Source organism: Chelon labrosus (genome assembly GCF_963514085.1).
Source record: "Chelon labrosus genome assembly, chromosome: 14".
NCBI classification, from domain to species: Eukaryota; Metazoa; Chordata; class Actinopteri; order Mugiliformes; family Mugilidae; genus Chelon; species Chelon labrosus.
The window spans coordinates 24,554,161-24,574,360 of record NC_140347.1 but is presented as its reverse complement, the minus strand read 5'-3'; the positions used below and the strand labels follow the sequence as shown (position 1 = coordinate 24,574,360).

Below are 20,200 nucleotides of genomic sequence, written 5' to 3'. Positions count from 1 at the left end.
ATCATTTCCCGTTTTACACCTGGATTTATTGATACACATACTATAAAACAGTATTAAAGGAGCTGGATAACAACAGTATTTTCATTGCTATAAGTCCAACAGTACAATATAAATACAAAAACACGCACAGAATGTCTGTTGACAAGCTACAATTCAAATAGAAAACAAAGAGGAGATACAGTAGAAACCGAGGAAATGAAATCAGTGATGTTGCTCTGCAAAAATAATCTGCTTTTTCTGACAAACCCAAGAGCCAATACATGTAATCACACAACAGAAACATTCAACTAGTGCAAAAAAGCCTCTAACAGAATAATCTTAAACTACACGTTATCTAATATATATAATATATATTCATTTATTTATATATACCTTCATATAAATAACCCCTTAATTTGGCATTTTATCATTCATAAAATAATTTAAACGTCCTAACAGACACTGAGTGGCACATTTTAAAGCAATGGAATAAATTTAAAAGCACTTTTACTCATTTATCTCTGCACTAGATATGTGGTGAGATCTTTATATTGTGTTGTGTGGTGCAGTAAGGGCAGACTGGAGAACAGAAAAGCAATGAATAAACAAGAAAAACCCCAGTGGTTGATAAATATCTTTCCCCAAAATCCAACAAGACCCTCTCTATCCCCAAGCCCTTGATGACAGAACACAACTGGTCAAAAAGTAAACTACATACATTTCAGTATATACAAGAACACCCCGTCTACCCTTTACATGTAATACAGCAGAAAACAAAAACAGAAAAGAAGTATTTTTAAAAAGGCCAAAATACCAACAGGTGCTTTTATCCCCATGTTTTTGACTTCATTAATATGACTTTTTGGTCAATCTTTGTCATCATCCACGCTGGATTTTGTCCAGCACTGACAATGCTTCTTCAAACCATCTGAAGGCCTGTAACATTTAGAGGGACACATAGTGACATGAGTGTTCTGTGAAATCCTTGGTGTGTATACCGTGCAGAAGCCATGTCTCAGAATTCTTTTGTTAGAGATCTGCTGTAATTATTCAGTCTGATCTCCCCTCTCTGACCAAAACTGAACAGGCAGGATTACAAGCTGAGGTTGCTAAGGTGCAGTCAAGAACCTATTAAGGGAGCACTTAACTTCAACAGTGCCTTAATGAGTGTATTACTGAAGAGATGGGTTCAGCTTCTGTCAATTAAAAAAAGTTTAGTACAGATTTGGCTCTCAAGAGTTTTAAGTGTATGACCTCTCAATGCCGAATACATTTAAATCTCACTTTGACTTACTAGTAGATGTCCAGTTGATCAGATTTTCACGTAGGTACCTACTAAATGTTATTGCCTCTGGTTGTCACAGTACAAAAAAAAAATTTAACTGTAATATTTTCACGTATTTTTTTAGTTACTATTACAGCAAAGTTGAGAACCTTAAACCTATCTTTTTTGCATAGTCCACATAATTTGGAGTTTCAATTTGGAAGTCTTGATAGTTTTGCAGTTTGAATCCTGAATCATGGAAACTGATAATAATCTATTACAAACCAAGTGTGTAATCTTCAGAGGAAACAGTGAATACACCGTCTCTTGGGGGTTTTTTTCTCCTCGTAATTAAAACTAAATTTAACTGAGACGTTGGCTGTAACAATCAAAGTCAACGTCCTTGTGATCCCTTTATAGTATTCTGACTGACTGTAACATTGTTGGGACAATCAAAAAAGGGTGTTTTGCCACTCTTTCATACAGTGATTTTATATATTTTTAAAATACATTCTTACTGAAAAACAGAAATTCTACAGTAGTGCACCGCTACATTTTCCACGTTTTTTTGACGGCCTATCACATACAAAGTGCTCAGGACAGGACTGGTGTGTAGCGTACAGTGTATTTCACAAAGTTTATTCATTTGTGCTGAGACAACACTAAATCTTATACATACTCTTCTCCCCTCTTACACACTGAGTGATTAACTGGGTACTGTTTTAAATAAAAAGTCAAAAAGGGAACAAATCTCTTTATCTGAACGTGTGTATGTGTGCTTGGATCCACCAATAGCTGCAGCTTTTGTTGCCCATAAAATGCAGAGAACATTGAAAGTGACAGTTTAGATCTACGTACAGTGGAGGAGGGGATGCGTTTGACTCCGTGTTGCTTCATCTCTGAGGTAATTTCCTGTCTCTTTAAGTGGTTAAGCCCCCTGTCAAACAGTGACAAGCACCAATGGCTCAGTGGTATCAAGTTAGTGGGTGGGTGGGATAAAGGTGCAGAGAACGCAAGGAGGAAAGGAGTGAGGAGAGCTACGCTACTTTGCATTTGTGAGTGAACATAACATGAATAATAGTGAGACAGACAGAGATGTAGGCAGGGGCTCTTCTCTGGATTGTACAGGGCGTCCTGTGGTGGAGTGTTTCTGTGTATACGAGTGTAAGTGTATGCGTTTGTGTCTCGGTCTCAGTCGCTCACACCACCGTGGCAGGTCTGCGGTCCATCTCCTCCTCCAACTTCACCATCTGCTGCATGTCCTTGGCCTTCGAGGAGATGGAAGAGAGTCAAACTCACAAGCACAACTGAAACTCATGCTAAATGTACATGAAGTTTGAATGCTTTATTACGAAGAGACAACATCTGTGTCTAATTCTCTAGTGAATTGAATACTTAAGCAGGTAATATCAACCACACGCTCAGAGTGATAGTTGCCACAAAATATCATATACTACTACATACTATGAAAGCCAATGAGTTGGAGTGAAAGCACAGTGGGGCAGGTTTGGAGCTGGCTGTTTTTGCTTAGTAATAGCTGGTGAGTCATGCTGATAAATGACTCAAGCTGCTAGTTGGCACTCCTGAAACCAGAGCTGCAGGCTGAGAATGTGGGAGTGGAAATGAAACAATACAGTGGAAACAATTACTTTCTTCTTCAAACTGTAATGGTGTAAAAAGACAGCGTAACATTTGCTTGCTTTATTCAGTGATGAGTCACTTTAAATGCTCATTATAGTGGTAAACTAAGCAGTAGACCAGTCAGCAGAAAACTGAGGTGATGAAAACATGACTAAGAGGTCAAAGACATGGACGAAAACATGAGTGATGCACTGACAGAAAGGTGGTACCAGATGTAGAGGGAGATGGAGATGCCTACCTTGAACCTGTTTGTTTGCATGGTGTGATTTCAAAAGCTGTGCCGGAAGAAGCAAATCATATTAAAAACTAATGAAAATGTACATACATGTAAGACATGTACAGGTACTATGACAGATGGTAAAGTAAAATGCAAAGATGGGGACACGTGGTGTTCACAGACAAACCTTTACTATTTGACTTGTAGGCTTTAAATGTGCAGAGCTATGCAACTATAAGAAGAAAGGAACTGATATGAATTCAAATATGAACTTTGTATTTATTCTTCAGAGTCCCTTGAGATGTCCTGCAAAAACTAATTACAGTTTACATCACCAAGTGATACAAACTGCAGTCATTATCTAAAGATGGAATCATTCAGAGAACTGCACTATTCCCCAGCCTAGTTTCATCAATCACACTGACAAAGTAGAGTAAGATGGGATGCTGTCAGTTGTGCAGGAAGTGGGTCTAATAAATGCTTAAATGTTAAACATTTTAGCAGTTCAGACGGAGAACCATGACCCTGTTATTTTCCTCTAAAAGCTGCAGTGTATCTGACTCTGAAGTTCATATTTAGTGGAATACCTGCTCATTGAACTTCTCCAGTTTCTCCAACTGTTCTCTCTGGTTTTTCTCCAGCTGTTCCATCTCCTTCTGATGCTTCATGGCCAACTGCGGACATACCAAGACAAACACTATCCAGTTAGTGTCTAATACTAGACATAATTGCTAACTTCTATGATACTGATATTACTCTCTGGACCACTGCTGTCAAAAATGCAAAACTAAATCAATACAAAGAAGATTATGTTTGGTTAGACAAGAAATTTCTGTAAAATTCAACTACCATCATCAGCATTCAAAACATCTGCATGCCAATAGTGCATGTATAGGCAAAAAATGAGAATGCTTTGTATATTTTTTATCTGAGTAATACAAATGAATTGTAAAACCTACCCTCTTCCTCTCATCCAGGAACTTTTTGGTGTTGCTGCTGTTTAACTCCCGCACTCTCCTTATGAAAGGTACAAGACAATCACATTAGTCAACAATAATTAAACATTTAACAGCCAACTCAACTACTGAATAATCACATCATATACATGGGACTTACCTCTCTCTCTCAGCCTTGTTTTTGATAGTCTTGTCCTGGCTGATGGCTTTACTGTTTTCCATGGACATTTTGGCCTGGTTGGCACGCATCTCTTTGCTCTGCCTAAATTGTAGAACAAGCAGCCACATGAAGGACACTTCCAACAACAGCAACACATGATTCTCAAGCAGCATTATGCCAACCAAGGCTCCAGTTTAGTAGTACAAATCTGTATTTCTGCCCCTCCAGTAGTGGGTGTAGGATTGGCCTCTCACCGTTCATGTATGAGTTTGAGCTGCATGGTCTGCTGCTCCTGGACAGAGGTCAGCAGCTTCTTGAGGTGTTCACACTGCTGGGTGACATGGCTGTCCTTCATCTCCTGTTCCTCGCTGCTGTGACTGCTGATCAGCTCTGACCACTCTTTAGTGTGCTGTGCTGTGATGTCCTTTACCTGCAGACACACAGCATACATTCACACCTTGGTCAGTTATTCATAGTCATCCTCACAGCTATAACATAAGAGAAAACCATGTTCCTTTTGTGTTACCTTGGCTTTATGATCAGCGATTAGTGTTTGGATTTTATCCTCTGTCTCTTTTTTCAGCTCTTGGCAGTTGTTTTCCCTGTAAGGAAATCAAATGTGACGGTCAAAGCCAATGTCTGCAATGTGCTTTCATGTCATAAGAAAAAAAAGTATTTTTAAGAGGAATGTCTTAAGGTTGACTTATGGCTCTGCTTTGGTGTCTTTCTGAGTAGCTGTCGGTCTACACACAGTGAAGGATTATGAGAATTCAACCAATGAAGAGGCTACAGAGACATGCTTGTGTGCAGTGAATCAAATGCTAATTGGTGGAAAGGCTGTCTTGAACCAGAAAGGAAACATCCAGAGGAGAGTTTACAAACGAGAGAGGCACAGACTTTGTCTACATATTAAATTTTGATTTCACTCCACTGGAAAGAAATCCTTTCTCTAGTCTTTTCCATGGAAAGCTCCGTGTAAGTAGCCGGAAGCCCAACTTCCTGTCTGGGGCATATACGATAAAGATCTAGAGTCGCTCCATTAAGAAGTGACTACGCTCTGGCAAACATCTGCCAAATCATTTGGGCTGGGCTATATGTTGTGATGGACAGCAGCATAGTCATTCACATCATCTGAGTGCCGTGGATCTGAATTTGTTATCAACAAAACGGGTATTTTTTTTCTCTGTATTGGTTGAAAATCGCCCCATAATAGAATCAAAATGACGTGTTACCAGACTCATATTCTGAGAATTTTGAGAATATGAGTCTGGCTACACCAGGCCACTGCATAGCACCAATAAAGTAACAAAGTATTAACACAGAACCATGCTGGAGTCTTTTACATGGAAAAGTCTAAGGGCAAAACCCAAATGCAAATACAGACCTAACACTGCGTCAGAAATAAAGAACTTCTATAATGCAGTTGCAGTATAATGCAACTCAAAAAAAAAGTGTATCCTCTTTGAAGGTGTAAAAGTTAGTGACTTTAACATGTTTGGTTTTCCTTTTATTTCCACTTACCCTCGTTTCTTAATGGCTTTCTCTAGTAGTTTCTCCACGGTTGTCTTCTCCTTGTCGTGCTGCGACACCATCTTATCCACCTGGGTGCAGTGGGCTTTCTGCATTACATTTTGATCCTATTAGAAAAAAAACATGTATTATTTAAGTATTTATTGATACTGTACAACTGCAATTTTAAAGCCAATCTTTAAAACCTAAAACTAATTTTGAAATTAGTGAAACAGGCAACAGCAATACACAACTGTGTAATTCAAATACATTCATATGATGATTTGTCTACACTGAGTAATGAGCCAGCAGCCATTTTTATTCAGTCAACAGATGGGTCTGGATGGTATTAATATACATGTGCAGCACAATAGGACTTAATGCTGTGATAATTAATTAACCTCTATGAATGAGCCAGCACCCACCGTTGTCTCTATGGTGATCTCTGGTCAAAGGAAAAGGAACTTTAGCAAGTCTAATTTCTTTCAAACATGGATTCAGTGGCTGCATCTATGTGTGTTTGCAACAGACAGATGTGTTTCTGTGTGAGTGTGTGTGCATGCGTATATAATGATGAAGTAGTGGTCTGTTGAAGATGAAAGGTGCAACCGCCCTCCCTCGCTCTGTTTCTGTCCCTCTGAGCATCATTGACTGTCGAGCATAAGCAGCAGCCTCTTTGCATTACCAACAGACAAGCTCGCACCCACCTTTGAGTGTTTTTTCTTTAAAGTGTTGAGCTCCTTCTGTTGCTTTTTAATCAGTTTAAGGTAGGTCTGCAGAGGGAAAGGTACATGTTTAGATATCTTGTACAGTCATTTTGACAAGAGGACTTGAATATATCCAGACTATCCAGAAAAGAGCTGGCTAGAGGTGTTTTCTGCATACATATAGTACAGTAGTTACTTCAATTAACTCAATGTAAGTTAGGCATCGTGAGACAAGTAGTGACACAGAGTAGTTGGTACTTTTTAGTCCAAGCATGAAACCCTGACAATCACTGTGGGCTACTTGCTAATCCTTCCACATCCATCTTTACAGACTGAAATACAGACTGCCTTGCTAATGGAGAGTCAGGAGTTAAAATACCAACCTTCATTTGTTTTAAGTCTTCAATGCTGACATTAGGCACAAGTGCATTATCTAAAACATCAGCAAAAAAAAGACATTCAGCTGCGTTAACATAGTGTATGTACAGCATGCATAACATTTTTTTATTGAATTCTGTAAATACCCTTCTTAGTCTCTGTTGTGTTATTTTGAGCAGAGTTGGAGGTCTGGGCCATGTCTGAACTGGCTTGTGGCGTCACACTGGCTTTCACTGTGTCTCCTTTCCCCTTTCCCTTTTTGTCGTTTTTTGAGCTTCCACTAGGAACATCTGCTATGTCATTCTACAACAGAGAGAGAATGGATTTAATTTGTTTTATTGTATGAAAGAAGCTTTCTATGCATACAGAGTTAACACTACGACATTTACAGCAGTATTTCATTAATAATCAGAACAACAGCTCATTCAAAACACAAATGCTTAATGTAACCACCTCAATGAGAACAGACTGGGCCAATACAATTAAACTGAATGTTTCAATGAGTGTGTACATACCAATTGGATGTTGAAAAAGTTGGAGGAAAATGGCCGTAACTGAATGACTGACTGTGTGTGTGTGTGTGTCAAAAATGTTATAGTTTTAATAATTTTAATTTTATTTAGCATCCAAATAAACAGTCAGTGATAATTCTGATCAGAGATCGCTTGGGTTGAAGAAATATTGTCCACGTAAATATAACCACTGACTGACCTGTAATCCAGCACTGTTTATCGATCTACTATTGTAATACAGAGTGTTTGTCATCCATACCGTGTCAATGCCCAGTGCCTTCATCTGGTCAGCCCTCTTTTCTGCTATGGTCAAAAACTTCTTTGGGTCCGATAGAGCATCCACGATCGCTGTAACATCACAAGATTGAGTCGTACATTAAAGGAAAAAGCAATAAGCCCAGTGGGTTGAATTTAAAGCTACAGTGGAGAAGTCAACACTAAAACGTATCATTCAGTTCCAACTTTGTATGAAACATCTCCATCTGACTCCCCTTCTTGCTTAAATAAGTGTTACTAAAGGACGGACTAGCTCTCCCTACAGAGCTATGTGTCTGCTGGGGAAGTGATTTTGGGCCAACAGATCTTCCAGAAGAAAGCTAATGGTTACAGTAATGGTTCCTCAGCGTAGGCCCCTTGGCTTTATTTAATGGCAACTCCAATTGTCCTGCTCATTTGTATTCTTGTGCTGGTTTTAAACTGTCTATAACTGCAGATTCACTGTCATCATCATTTGCACCATGCCATTACAGTCAATGTTAAACCAAGGCAGAAAACAAGTGAGCGGGAGAGAGTTGCTTTCTTTTTTCCTCTCCTCTGCCTCGAGGCTACAGAAGCCACTTTATTATCAGAAATAAATAATCTGAGAGCAGTAAAATTAAGCATGTCAGTAAAAAATAAACCTGTTATTCTCTTTTCTAGACATTACAGAACATTCGGCAGTAAATATAAAGCTGTGTGTGTGTGCGTTTCTGCTCCCCTCACCTCCAAAGCCGTCGGGCACGTAGGTCTTGAGGATGATTTGGCAGAAGATGGTGGGCAACGACAGGGGTTTGTTGCCTTCGTTCCTCAGAGAGATATGACGGTAGCCAGCCTGTAGGCCGTCTAAAGGCAGGAGGCGCTGCCCAATCAGCTTGTTGTTGTCGTCGTAGACTCCAATGCGCAACACTGCCAGATCCGGTAAGATCACCTACAAGGGAGGGATGAAGTGAAAAGGGAGGAGACAGGGAGAAGGTACCAGAATTTATCAGAAAAAAAAGTTGAAGTGAGGGACAAAGGAGGCCAAAAAGTGTGGGGACCGAAGGACAGGAAAGAAAAGTCACAGAAGTTAGTCTTCAGTCCTGGGAAATTGTGGGAAGTCTACTTAATTTATTCTGGTATGAAAAAAAGGTAAACTATCAGTAAGACATTGCAGCAAAATGGCTTCTTTTTTAGCTAAAGTAGAAACAGCATCATTGAAGGGGAAGGTCAAGGATGAAACTGCAGGGGACATTATCAGGGGACAGTCACTGTGTGATAGAGGAAAAGGTATGATAGCAGAGCAACACACAGCATATCTGACCACTGACAAGGCCATCTCCGCAGCTAGTGCGCATCCAGGGAGTGGAGTATATCTTGTGTATATATGTATGTATGTGTAACTTGTAGATGCGCTTATGTGTGCACTCCCTTTGGAGAAGCAGTGAGAATCTTAACTGGCCGTGCGTGTGGAGATAAGTGAACAGAGAGAGGAGGAGATTAATATAAAGACGAAGGGGAAGGTAAGAGATAAGACTGAAGAATACTCACTGGAGATGAATGGGTAGCAGCGCAGCGTGTGCTGATGTGCCGTGTGTGAGTTCTGCTGATGTCTATTGTTCGCTCTGAGTCATCTTGATAGTGGTATGTATGCATGCAGTAAGTGTGGCAGTATTTGAGGGCATTTGCGTGTAAGTCTTGCCAGCAGCTCTGCTCATGATGCCCCTCTTAGATAGCACCGTGTAAGCTTATGCGTGCGTGTGTGTGAGCAGAGCAGCACTGCGGCAGGCTGTGATTGATGGTGTGTGTTAGGAAGCTGGAGTCACAGTCATGGCTGAGAGACTTCTTATTCTGCTGAGAGCAGCACTATTACACGTTTCTCTCTCCAATCTCTTTCATTCTTCCTTTATTTTTCTCCTCCACTTTGTTTTTTTTTTTTGTTTGTCCTTTCTCTGGTTCCTTTCTTCTTTTCCAAAACACAACTGATTGTAGATTGCCTGTTCTCGTTCGATTTTCTTGATTTATTTAGAGCGTATTCCAAATCACCAGCAGTTAGTGTATTCTTTGTTGGCCTCTAGATTAAAAAAAAACCCTCTTGCTACTACTGCTACCTTATGTTTTGTCTTTTCTCAAGGACGATTAGCTCCTATTTTCACTGAGATCTTTCTTTCAACCCAAATCCTCACTTTTTTTTCCATCTGGTTCCTCAGACTATTGCAATGCAGAATGTGAATCTTCTCACTACCTTTCTGAAAACGAAGGGCTCCTCGTTGTATGCAGGGTTCAGTCCATTGTTCATCACCATGCGTGTGCGGAACTCCTTCCGAATGGTGTCGGTCGGCAGCCCGTACATGTCTACCTCAACATAGGTGCCAATTTTCTTGTCAGAGAGAAACTGTCCTGAGAACACCTTAAATGAAGAGGAGACCCTTGTGTAAACAGGGCATCGTATTCACCATAATGGATGAGCTTCATGCTAAAATCATGTTAGGCTGCTTGTGTTTGATGGATTTGAACAGTTTTCCCAGAAGGGTGAAGTGTTACATGATCTAACCTGTACACTGCAGGTAGCAGCGATGACGCCATCCACTGGTGTCTCTGAGAAAGGGTCAAACATCCTGTCTGACCGCCGCATAAAGTCAGGCTTCAGTAGGTACCTGAATCACACATGCACAGGAAATGATGAATATGATTAAAATGCTCACACAGCTAGACCAGATGATGGAACGATCATGTTTTGTAATATCATTTCAGATTTTGTTTTACATTTTTCTAGTAATTTTTCTACTGAGATGCAGCATAAGAAGGTACTTTCTGTGTGTGTGCTAGACAGGAAGGCCATCAGAGCAACATTAGTAATGATGGTCGTCTCCAAAAGCCCTGATCTCTCCTCACATGATATTTCCCGCATTAGCAGTAAAATCTCTGCCCTCAGGGACTGTATTAGAGCTGAGGGACGGAGACAACGATGGAGGGAGGAAGAGACAGATGACTGCAGAGAGAGACGAGTGGTGAGGAGCCACCCTCTCCAAAGCACTCATTGGCTCTTAGGGCAGATAGTAGCTACAGTCGCTTCTGGCAACCACTAATGAGATGTGACAAGCTATAATTGATTAGCTTCAGAGAGGGGCGGAGAAGGGAGGGGTGAGAATGAGCTAAGGACAGGAGTGAGAAGCTCTTCTCACCCGCAGGAGCCGTTGTACTCAAACTTTCCCTGGTTCAACTGCATGGCCAGATCTGAGAGACAGAAACAGTGAGAATAAGAGGTAGTTAGTAACTGCAACACAGGTTTTACAATTAACATCGCATAAAAACAAAGCAGTTAGCACTCACAACAATTTACACGTAATGGGTTGATGTTTTGTTGATTTCTTTCTTGTCTGAAAGCAAGATATGTTTTTCATTCTCCCTAACATCTCTCGTCTTCCTCCCTTCAAACCACGTATCCCACAGAAGCTCCACCTTTACTCGCTGCCTCCAGCTGTGCACATGTCCCACACACAGCAGACCATATGGACCAGCCCCTCTCGCCTCTGGACATAGGGCAGCAGCTGTTTTACAACAGGCATCACTCACTGTGTGTGTGCGTACGTGTGTGGCAGCGACAGTTTGAAAATGAGTGCATAAGTCTGATGCTGAAAATGAACTAAACAAACATTCTCAACAGGCTGGGTGGGAGCTTCATAAATAAAATCAATAAACAATTAGACCTCTGCACATCTTCTAAATGGAAAGTTCGTCCAAATCAAGCCTGATACATTTGTACAATTAGATAATTCACTCAAGACATATAGAACTTCCTTTCTACGACTGAATATTTGCTGGGAAATTGTTGCTGTCAATAATTTAACGTTCCACTCACCCGCAGTGTAATGGAGTTTCAGGATTCAGTTCATATATTCAAAACCCCACAAAAGCCATGCTATCAGCACCGCTAAACACTGACAGTAAGTGATTAAATGTGCTGACCCTTAAAACACACACTGCTGTCCAGACTTGATCATTGTCAAATAAAAATGCCTTTCTTATTGTTGTTCTTGTCATGTGTATATCTGGATGTGTGCAGGTACATGGTGGTGCTGATTAGTAGGTCCATGTTCAGCCACACAGCACATGCAGAAAATATTTACTGAATGAAGTGACTTAATGAGATCGGAGGTTCTGTCTTTGATCAGATGGTAAACTTGGGGCTTGCAGTGAGATGCATGTGTGTTTGTAATATATATGTATATACAGTATGTGGAGATGCTGGGTGTGTGTGTGTGAGGTCAGAGGTCCCATGTTGCATGCTGTGGTACCTGGGGTCTGGAAGTTGAGCGAGACCATCTGGCAGCCTGCGTTCCAGAAGATCTGAGGCATGTAATTACTGGAGTCCACCCGACCCCCTTTGGGGTAGATACGGCTCATCTGACGCTTGTTGTAGCTGTGCTGACGCTCAGGAAAATTTGAAAAAAAGAGGGAGAGCATGTGTGTTCCAGCACATGTGTGTTTGTGTGTGTGTGTGCGCATTTGAGTGCTTGTGTGTATCAAACAGGCTGGCGGACTATTTTTAGTGTGAACAGCTTGGGTCAAGCAGTCCCACTAGAGAGAGATAGGCAAAGTGTATGTGAATGTCAAGCCAAGCTACAGAGTCCAAAAGCACACGAGGCTCTAGAGGCCTCCAGTTCTTTTCCGAGAGCAGAGCGGAAACAAACATGGCGGAAAACATCAGCACTGACCTGTCATTCAGCTCTCATTTAAATGACCTCAATCTGCTATGGTATAACTGTATAACTCAGATTTTATAGAAACTACATATTGCAGCTGTGCTCTAACACAGTGTAGATGTGCTCTATGTGGAACAGATGAACTCTCATTAATGATGGGCCTGACAAAACATCCAGAGTGTTTTCCTTGTAAATGAAAACAACTTGTTAAGTCTCCAGTAAATAGGACAGTATCCAGTATACGTTTCTCTGGATTAGCTGAGACAGGGTGGTAATTAAGATTTTCTAAAAAACAAGCTACACTTTCCTTACTGTGGTCTGAATTTAAAAGTTTTACTTAAAGCCGATGCAACTGACTATAAATTCACAACAGCTCAAAGGATACTTGACAAACTCGATGGCATTAGTCTTCAGGTAACCCAGGCCAACTGACTCATTGAAAGATGACATGTTATGGTGGATATTCCTCTCTGGAAGACAGGAGTGAAAAGAAGTCAATTAAAGCAGTACTCTTCATTGTGACAGTGTCTTTTGTGTCTTTTATACAGAGCAACACACACGATACAACTAACATCTGAATTAAACTACTCAGCTGAGAGATAAAACTAAATGAGGAGGAACTCGAGGCTCACCCTCTGCCACATCAAAGCTTTGGAACTTGACAGGCTGTGCATAGTTGACCATGGCAGAGAGATACGGGTGGATGTTAGTGGTGGCTCCCACGTAGGTGTACTGAGCTATCAGAGCTTCTTCAAGGTCTTCTGCCACCTCTCCTCCCTGCACAGCACAGGTACATTTACACAGATGTGTTATAAGCACATGTAGATTAGTCTTATGCATCACTGCTCAGCTGACTTTTCTTATTTACTAAGAAGTGAGAGTAGGCAGGTGTGTACTTGCCTTCTTGTTGTTGTCTTGGTCAGATGCTTCGGAGATATCTGTGGCATCTGTTGCTTCAGTAGCTTCAGACATCTCTGTCACTTCATCATCAGGTACCTGGACACATAGATAACGTGAGCCAGTGGTTGAGTGGTTAGAATGGACTGGTTTGATCCCAGCCAGCTTCAGCCTTTTATCCCTGCTGAAAAATATTCTTTGACATTTTAACTTGAACGTTTTCCATTCGTCTTTATATTTCCGTGTCACTTAAAAACAGGAGGTTTTTGTTTGTATAGCTGAAGGTGAAGATGCTATGCTCCTACCATACCACTGACCTCCACATTACTGTCCACTTTTTCAGCTATTTTACATTAAAGGACCCAAACATTAAGGCAATTCTTCAAAGTCCTACAGAAGGACGGGGGACAAGACATATTTTAGGAATCTTCAAAGTGCCAGCCCACCTTCTTGATGCTGTTGCTACGTTCCTCTTCTTTCCTTGAGCTGACAGCGTTACTCTGGGAAACACTGTTGGCTTCTTTCTCACTGGTTGCTTCTGACAGACTGCTGGGTGCCTCTGAATTTAAATCCTTCTCCTCAGCCTCTTTTTCTCCTGTACACATATACACAGAAAACAGACAAAAGGACTGTTTAACATTTTTGCCATGTTTTGTACTTGTCAGCATAAACTCAGGCATCTCAGATCTAAGAGTGCTGATACACTCACATATTACATATAAAAAAAATATAGAGTTTCAGGCAGCTGACCGTTCTCTGTCTCGTCTTCATTTTCCTCCCCCATAATGATGGCAGGGGTGTTGGTCTCTCCTGCTTCCATGTGTTTCTTAAAGGCTTCAAGCTGCTCTGTGTTGCACACACACATACACATGTTTAACACAAAATGGTTTCCCCTCATAGATGCATACATAAAAGAAATGTACAGGCTCAGCTATGTACATACTCTGTTCAACTTCCGGTTTCAAACGTTTGTTTTTGATGAGGATTTTCCTTTTCAGGTCAGTTGGAGAAGGTAATGGACGTCCAGCTTCAATCTGCACATGAGAATATAATTACATTAAATATTTATGGCTTTCATCAAATTGTAATAAACGCTGAGAGTCACTCTGCTACTGAAAGAGAGGATTCACCGGGTAGTTCTCCAGAGGCTGTTTGAGGAGGAAGTCGCCAAAGGTCTCCTCACAGTACTTGGCCATCTTGTACTGCTGTGGTTTACTAGTGATACACAGAATGCATTGTGTTTACGTACTGGATATGCACATCACATTTCTGCACATCATCGCACAAGAAAAATAATTGTGCATTAAGCTTTTTACTGACTGAAGATATACCTGCAATGATTTTCAAAGGACAAAATAACAGGGTAGTCTGATGTGACAAATGCAGTCTCCTTGATAGCTTGGATGACATCCTGTGGTGAAAGAAAGGAGACAAAAAAACAGGATGGAAGATAAAAATGTGAAACGTGAGCAAGAGCTGATAGATGCAATACCACAGCCTCAACACAAGGGGGCAGGTGAACATTATGAAATAAAATTGAGACCGATAGAGAAAGGCTCCTGCAACTGTTGCAGTGACGAGAGCAGCCTGTTGTGGACTGCTGTGTGCATTCACCTTGAACAGGATATCTGTGCACATGGCTTTGCCATGAGTAATGATGGGTTCCTGGTCCTCTCCTTTCCCATCCCAGCAGTCCAGCTCCACACATCTGATGGAAAGCACACAGAAACCTCACTGGAGTGTCCAAAACCGTGAATGTTGGCATCCACAGATGTACAGACAGATCTCAACAGATGATGAAGCATTTGTGTACCTGCATCCAGACAGCAGGACTTGGCGGTACATCTCTACCGAAGACTTCCCTCCAAACTGTCGGCCTGTCAGGTAGGTGTTGTGGGAGGAGCTGATGAAATAGTGGGCCAGCGGCTGGTCCATGTCTTGGTACAGCTCCAGACGGTCCAGGAACACAGGGGCATTTTCGTCTGACATTAGGTACCGGCAGAACCCATCACTGGACATGTGCCCTGGAAAAGAAGGACAAGGGGGGTGGAACTTAAAGACAATGACGTTATCTAACTTAAAAAATAAACTCCATCAGTTCTCAGGTTGCCTAATAATTGGACTGCTCCATTTAATGGATTCAGTTCTATATGTACTAATTTTATCACCTACTAATACAATAATTAACAGTTAATAAAGCTGTACATGAACATAATATGAAGGCTTTCCGACAGTACATATCTGAAAATCACTTGCTGGCAGATCTCTGTGTGGCTTTGTCCTGCTTTGGCCTGCATTGACTGTTGTGGCCTCCTGAGTGTGTACTTTGTCTGGTACAGCGCTTTGTAAACTTGTCAAGATAATGAGAACAGGGAAAATAACCATGAATACCTATTTCAGGAGAAAACCTTGCCAGCAGTTTGGTCTGATACCTTGCAGTGGCAGGTTGACACAGGCAGATGGCAGCACAGCTTAAAATATCTCTCCTGTGCCTGTTTCCCTTCAAACCTCTTCTTTACCTTTCTTTTTCAGATCTTCATCTCTCTCGTATTTGTCGATAATCTGCATGGCTCTCTTTGGGTCGTAGAACGGAAACAGAATCTCATTTAACCTTGGGTCACGCTGGTTCTGTGAAGCAACATGCAAATAGTGTCACACACACACACACGTACTGTACACAGTTCTGTCCAAACAAAAACCGGTTCTAGTACAAACACTTCTTGCACTCACACACGGGATGGGAGTAAAGTTACAGCAATATGTTTCTACACTTTTATCATTTGTTACCTGCTAGCAGGAGGATTATGTGAATGGCGTCTATCATGATTACCAAAATATATTATATTTACAAATACATAAAAGGTTCTAAAAGCATTCATTTTAAAAATTGCCATTTTATTCCTACTATGTCTTTAAAAGTCAGTTATTCTCTGGTTTTAAATAGCTTAATTACTGCTGGATTATATAGTGGTATGTATTATATAGTGCTATAGGTATGTTTCAGTCTACTGTAAATTTACAAAAAGAACTCGTGCAGTGTCTAAATGTGGCTTAAAAGCAAAGGACGTTATGTGTGTTGGAGGGGTTCAAGACAGCTTTAACAAAACAACAGCATCAAAACATCGTTACAGTGTCACTGCCCACTCACAAAGCCAGGTGGGAATTAATCTGATTGGCGAGTCCAGAGCACGAAGCGGCACACACGTGACTGCACAGTAGCAGGACTAAGCAGGTAGTCAGCCACACACAAGAGCAGGGCCGTACAACAAAGACACACAGGAGGAAGCGAGATGTACCAAGCAGGAAGCAACAGGACGGAAACCTCTACCCTCCCGTTGCTATGGCAACACCAATCAGACACGGGGAGGCAAGCCACGGTAGGGAGAACATGGGGAATGGGATGAGGGCGAGCATGCAGAATTGGGATGGTTGAAGTTGCCCTTGCAGGCCGACTGAAAGTTAAGCATCTTATCCGTCTCATTAATGGAGTTTTAATGAGAGTGGTGTAACCTGCAGTCAGGGCTGGAGGGCAACTTCTACCCAGAGCAGGATGGGAGTAAAAGTTGGGGAGGGGAGCACGCAAGCCAAATACACAGAAGTTAATGAATGATAAAGAGCTTACTTCATTCAGAAAGCTGACTAACTGGTCTACAGTTAAATAATCAGTTTTGTTCCCATTGCTGCAAAGGAATTAATTAGAAAAACAAAACAAAATGTTATGTTTCTTAAAATAGACACCCTCACAGTCATTCACACAGTCAGTCAGTTAAATTAGGAAGCAGTCTGTACAAGGGCTCATACTTTTAACACTTTTAGTAATACCATGTTAATCATCCGTCTGTTTTAAAATGTTGTCATTAGGTTGAATATAATTAATGTTGAACTGTGGAAGCAGGTTAGGCTGTCCAGACATAGTTAGTGCAGCAGGCGCAGAAACATTTGTCCTGATTACATCCAACAAGATGCAGCGGCTCACACTCTGGGAATGTTTTAACAGTGGATATCATTGCTCTATTTAGGCATGAGAAAACACAAGTACAATATAGTTCGGAGGTTATGTTATTTATCTGAAGGATGTATTATGTTCTGTTTTTCTTTCTGGAGCACTAAATCAGTAAGCAATTACAAAGCAAGAGAGCAGGCAGGTTTAAAAAAGGAAACTTACATTTTCTTGAAGAGTTCCTCTATGTCTGTGCGAGGGCAGATCTTCTGTGTGAGTGCGTAGAAAATGTCGAAAGTGAAGTCTGAATGTTCAATCTCATCGTTCTGTGGATGACAAAATAAGACAGGCTTTTACTTATAGTTTTCTTTTACAGTAGCAAATTGGATTATTGCATCTGACTGCATGTTTACATGCACGCTAATGTTCCACTATTATTCAATTTATGACAATATTCTTAATTTAATAGGGTTTTAGGAGAATCATACGGATGCACTCGGCATATGTGTCTTAGTCTGAGTTGTTCACTGTATGTAAAGATGGACACATTCTCGGTTACGTGTAGGATTTCCAAACAGCGGTTTTGAATAGCGTGGCCATCGCCATATTGGATTGACTCCATCAAACTCCTGCTACTTGAAGCAGACGGCTAGCAATGTGTGAGTTCGCCAAACTGTCACTCAAGACAGTTACAGTCCTAAATGATTCACAATTTAAACCATGGTATTTAAACAGCTCAATTACATAAAAATTCTAAAATAGCCTGAAGCTTCACTTGTTTAGAAGGTTAATGAAAGAATGGCAGAATGTGTTTGCCCAGTCAAACAAGTCTCTTACCAGTCGAAAAACTGCTACATGTAAATATGAATATTAGCAGTGTCAACAGCTCAGTAGGAATATTGTCTTTTTTCAGAATAAATAAGTTGTACATGTGAACGTAGTGAACGCTGTCGCACCTTTCCACTAGGAAGGCCCAGATCCTTCAGAGCCTGAAAGATCCCCTTCTCTGTCTTCCCTGATGCAAACGTTCGAGTAATGCTACAAAAGAGGAGACAAAGACAAGAGGATCAGGGGAGTGAATCATACTAGTATAAACTGGGTTCAGGTACATTTACTCATGCACTTACCCTCTCACAGGGATCTTCCCATTCACATTAGTCAGGAAGCACATTCTCATCCAACTAAACAGGAAAAGAACGTAAAAAAAAAAAAAACAGACCAGAGAATGGTTAATAAAGAGTAGTGATAGTGCTAACTGGTGAAATAGAAACTAGAAGCATATTTTTGAACTTCAGACCACTATACATTGCAGATGTAGGTACATACAGCATGCTGTCCATGTGCCGTAGAAATGTACTCACTGTTTCTTGAGGCATGTCATTGGACAGACGTTGTTGGCCTTAAAGTTGTGAATCACTGACCTCAAACCCTCGATCCATTTCTGCAAACAAACAGACACAAGTATTCAGGACACATTCACCAACACCGACCTACATATACACAGCAGCCACAAGACTCTCAGCTTTACATAGTGTTTAAAAGTGAGTGTCTTTGGGGAAATAAACACAAGCAAATGAATTGCATCTTAATGCACACACATGGGCAAAAGCCTTGACAGGATATTCGGACACACACATGAAAACATACACACAGCGATAAATACAGCGAGCTGCCTCGAGGCTATGAGCAGTAGTGATAAACAAGAGACGGCCTTGTGGGAAACATGACGCATCAACACAAACATAATAACGTGAACAGTTTTGAACCTCCTGTCTTTTCATCTGTGAATGTTGGTGCTGTCCCTCCTTGTGCTTTGCCTCCTCAGCTTCCACGGCAAATTATTACTGACGTTATTATAAAAACATTAAACAGGATAACTGGTGCAGCAGGGGTAGTCTGTTTGGGCATGTGGTCTGTCTGATGTAAATAAATCTGTCATCTCCCGTGGTCTGCTACTTAGGGCCACCTGCATGCGAGGAGGTGCTGATGGAGTCATGGTGTGTGTGTGTGTGTGTGTGTGTGTGTGTGTGTGTGTGTGTGTGTGTGAGAGAGAGAGAGAGAGAGAGAGAGAGAGAGAGAAATAACAGGAATGAATGTGTTTTAAACAGAGAGGTGGGTGTGTGTGTGGGTGTGGGGTATACCTGAATATGTGTGTGTTTCAAACATCAGGCCTCCCTGCTGAAGGTAGTTGCCTTAATATTGTTGGCAGCCCTGTGGCAGCGAGCTCTCTGGAGCACAAACAGCATTTATAACACCCATCACACCCCCCATGGGAAATGAATGAACACCAACACCGCAGTGCCAAACAATAGATTCATGCTGAGATAAAAGTGCTGGTGAATTCTCTGCCCAGCTCTTTAAATGTATTGTATAAAATCTTTTCCATCACGACTAGATGTGACCTGCCATGCTTGTAGCTGTATTTTAATTTTTCTCAGCACTTCATCATTTTCACTGGCACCAAACAGAGGACTCTCTCCATAGTTTTTTGTCTGCCTTTAATCTCATGCAGCCATCCTAACCTTTGCTGAAATCAAAATGGATTCTACATCTCCCTCACTGTCAAGAGAGAATAAAACAAAGTCAATAAAAAAAAATGATCTGACAAACACATATTATCTGTGCAGAGTACGCCTATAGGACCTTACTCCTCTATGCTATAGGCCTAGCACACACTGGTTTAGGTCTTCAGGCTAAACAAAAGAACACACAGGACACATCACCACCTTTGAAATAATAATAAACACCGACTTTAATGTCTGTTAGTGTGAAGCATTGATATTATGGAACCAATAATAGTGTAATTTTGGCAGCATCTAAGAATGAAACAAAAAGAGAAAAACAACTGCAAAGCAGGAGTGCAGGAGATACACGGGAGGATAGAGACGAGATGAGACAGAGAAAATGAGTCATTCCAAATGTGTTTATTTATCAGAATGAAACAAGGCCTTGTGCAAGAGCTGGCAAATAAACCATTCTCCTGGCTATTTCTTTTATAAATATTTCTTGTGCTGGGTGATCTTTTAGTCTTTATATAGTGTATAATGTTGTGGAAATTGATTTAGGGGCCGTGACACATTTTGTTGTGTAGCATAATTAT

The 20,200-nt window shown here is 41.0% G+C and overlaps 1 protein-coding gene across 2 annotated transcripts in view; it reads right to left on the bottom strand.

The window, feature by feature from the left end:
* Nucleotides 1-20,200, bottom strand: part of plcb4b (phospholipase C, beta 4b) — a 57,000-nt gene continuing 36,800 nt past the window's right edge. For both annotated transcript variants that reach the window (XM_084560184.1, XM_084560185.1), the window contains 33 exons: nt 18,462-18,541; nt 18,228-18,281; nt 18,057-18,138; nt 17,326-17,426; nt 16,783-16,840; nt 15,680-15,788; nt 14,974-15,184; nt 14,775-14,868; nt 14,492-14,571; nt 14,291-14,375; nt 14,104-14,194; nt 13,911-14,006; nt 13,607-13,755; nt 13,160-13,259; nt 12,896-13,036; nt 12,649-12,733; nt 11,856-11,980; nt 10,743-10,794; nt 10,112-10,214; nt 9,803-9,967; nt 8,305-8,509; nt 7,583-7,671; nt 6,958-7,114; nt 6,817-6,866; nt 6,434-6,499; nt 5,739-5,854; nt 4,744-4,819; nt 4,472-4,647; nt 4,218-4,319; nt 4,061-4,118; nt 3,689-3,775; nt 3,123-3,159; nt 1-2,511 (listed from right to left, as the gene is read on the bottom strand). In XM_084560184.1, the coding sequence (XP_084416310.1) occupies nt 2,435-2,511; nt 3,123-3,159; nt 3,689-3,775; nt 4,061-4,118; nt 4,218-4,319; nt 4,472-4,647; nt 4,744-4,819; nt 5,739-5,854; nt 6,434-6,499; nt 6,817-6,866; nt 6,958-7,114; nt 7,583-7,671; nt 8,305-8,509; nt 9,803-9,967; nt 10,112-10,214; nt 10,743-10,794; nt 11,856-11,980; nt 12,649-12,733; nt 12,896-13,036; nt 13,160-13,259; nt 13,607-13,755; nt 13,911-14,006; nt 14,104-14,194; nt 14,291-14,375; nt 14,492-14,571; nt 14,775-14,868; nt 14,974-15,184; nt 15,680-15,788; nt 16,783-16,840; nt 17,326-17,426; nt 18,057-18,138; nt 18,228-18,281; nt 18,462-18,541 (3,357 nt within the window). In that variant the 3' untranslated portion in view covers nt 1-2,434. The remainder of the gene's footprint in view (nt 2,512-3,122; nt 3,160-3,688; nt 3,776-4,060; nt 4,119-4,217; nt 4,320-4,471; nt 4,648-4,743; nt 4,820-5,738; nt 5,855-6,433; nt 6,500-6,816; nt 6,867-6,957; nt 7,115-7,582; nt 7,672-8,304; nt 8,510-9,802; nt 9,968-10,111; nt 10,215-10,742; nt 10,795-11,855; nt 11,981-12,648; nt 12,734-12,895; nt 13,037-13,159; nt 13,260-13,606; nt 13,756-13,910; nt 14,007-14,103; nt 14,195-14,290; nt 14,376-14,491; nt 14,572-14,774; nt 14,869-14,973; nt 15,185-15,679; nt 15,789-16,782; nt 16,841-17,325; nt 17,427-18,056; nt 18,139-18,227; nt 18,282-18,461; nt 18,542-20,200) is intronic.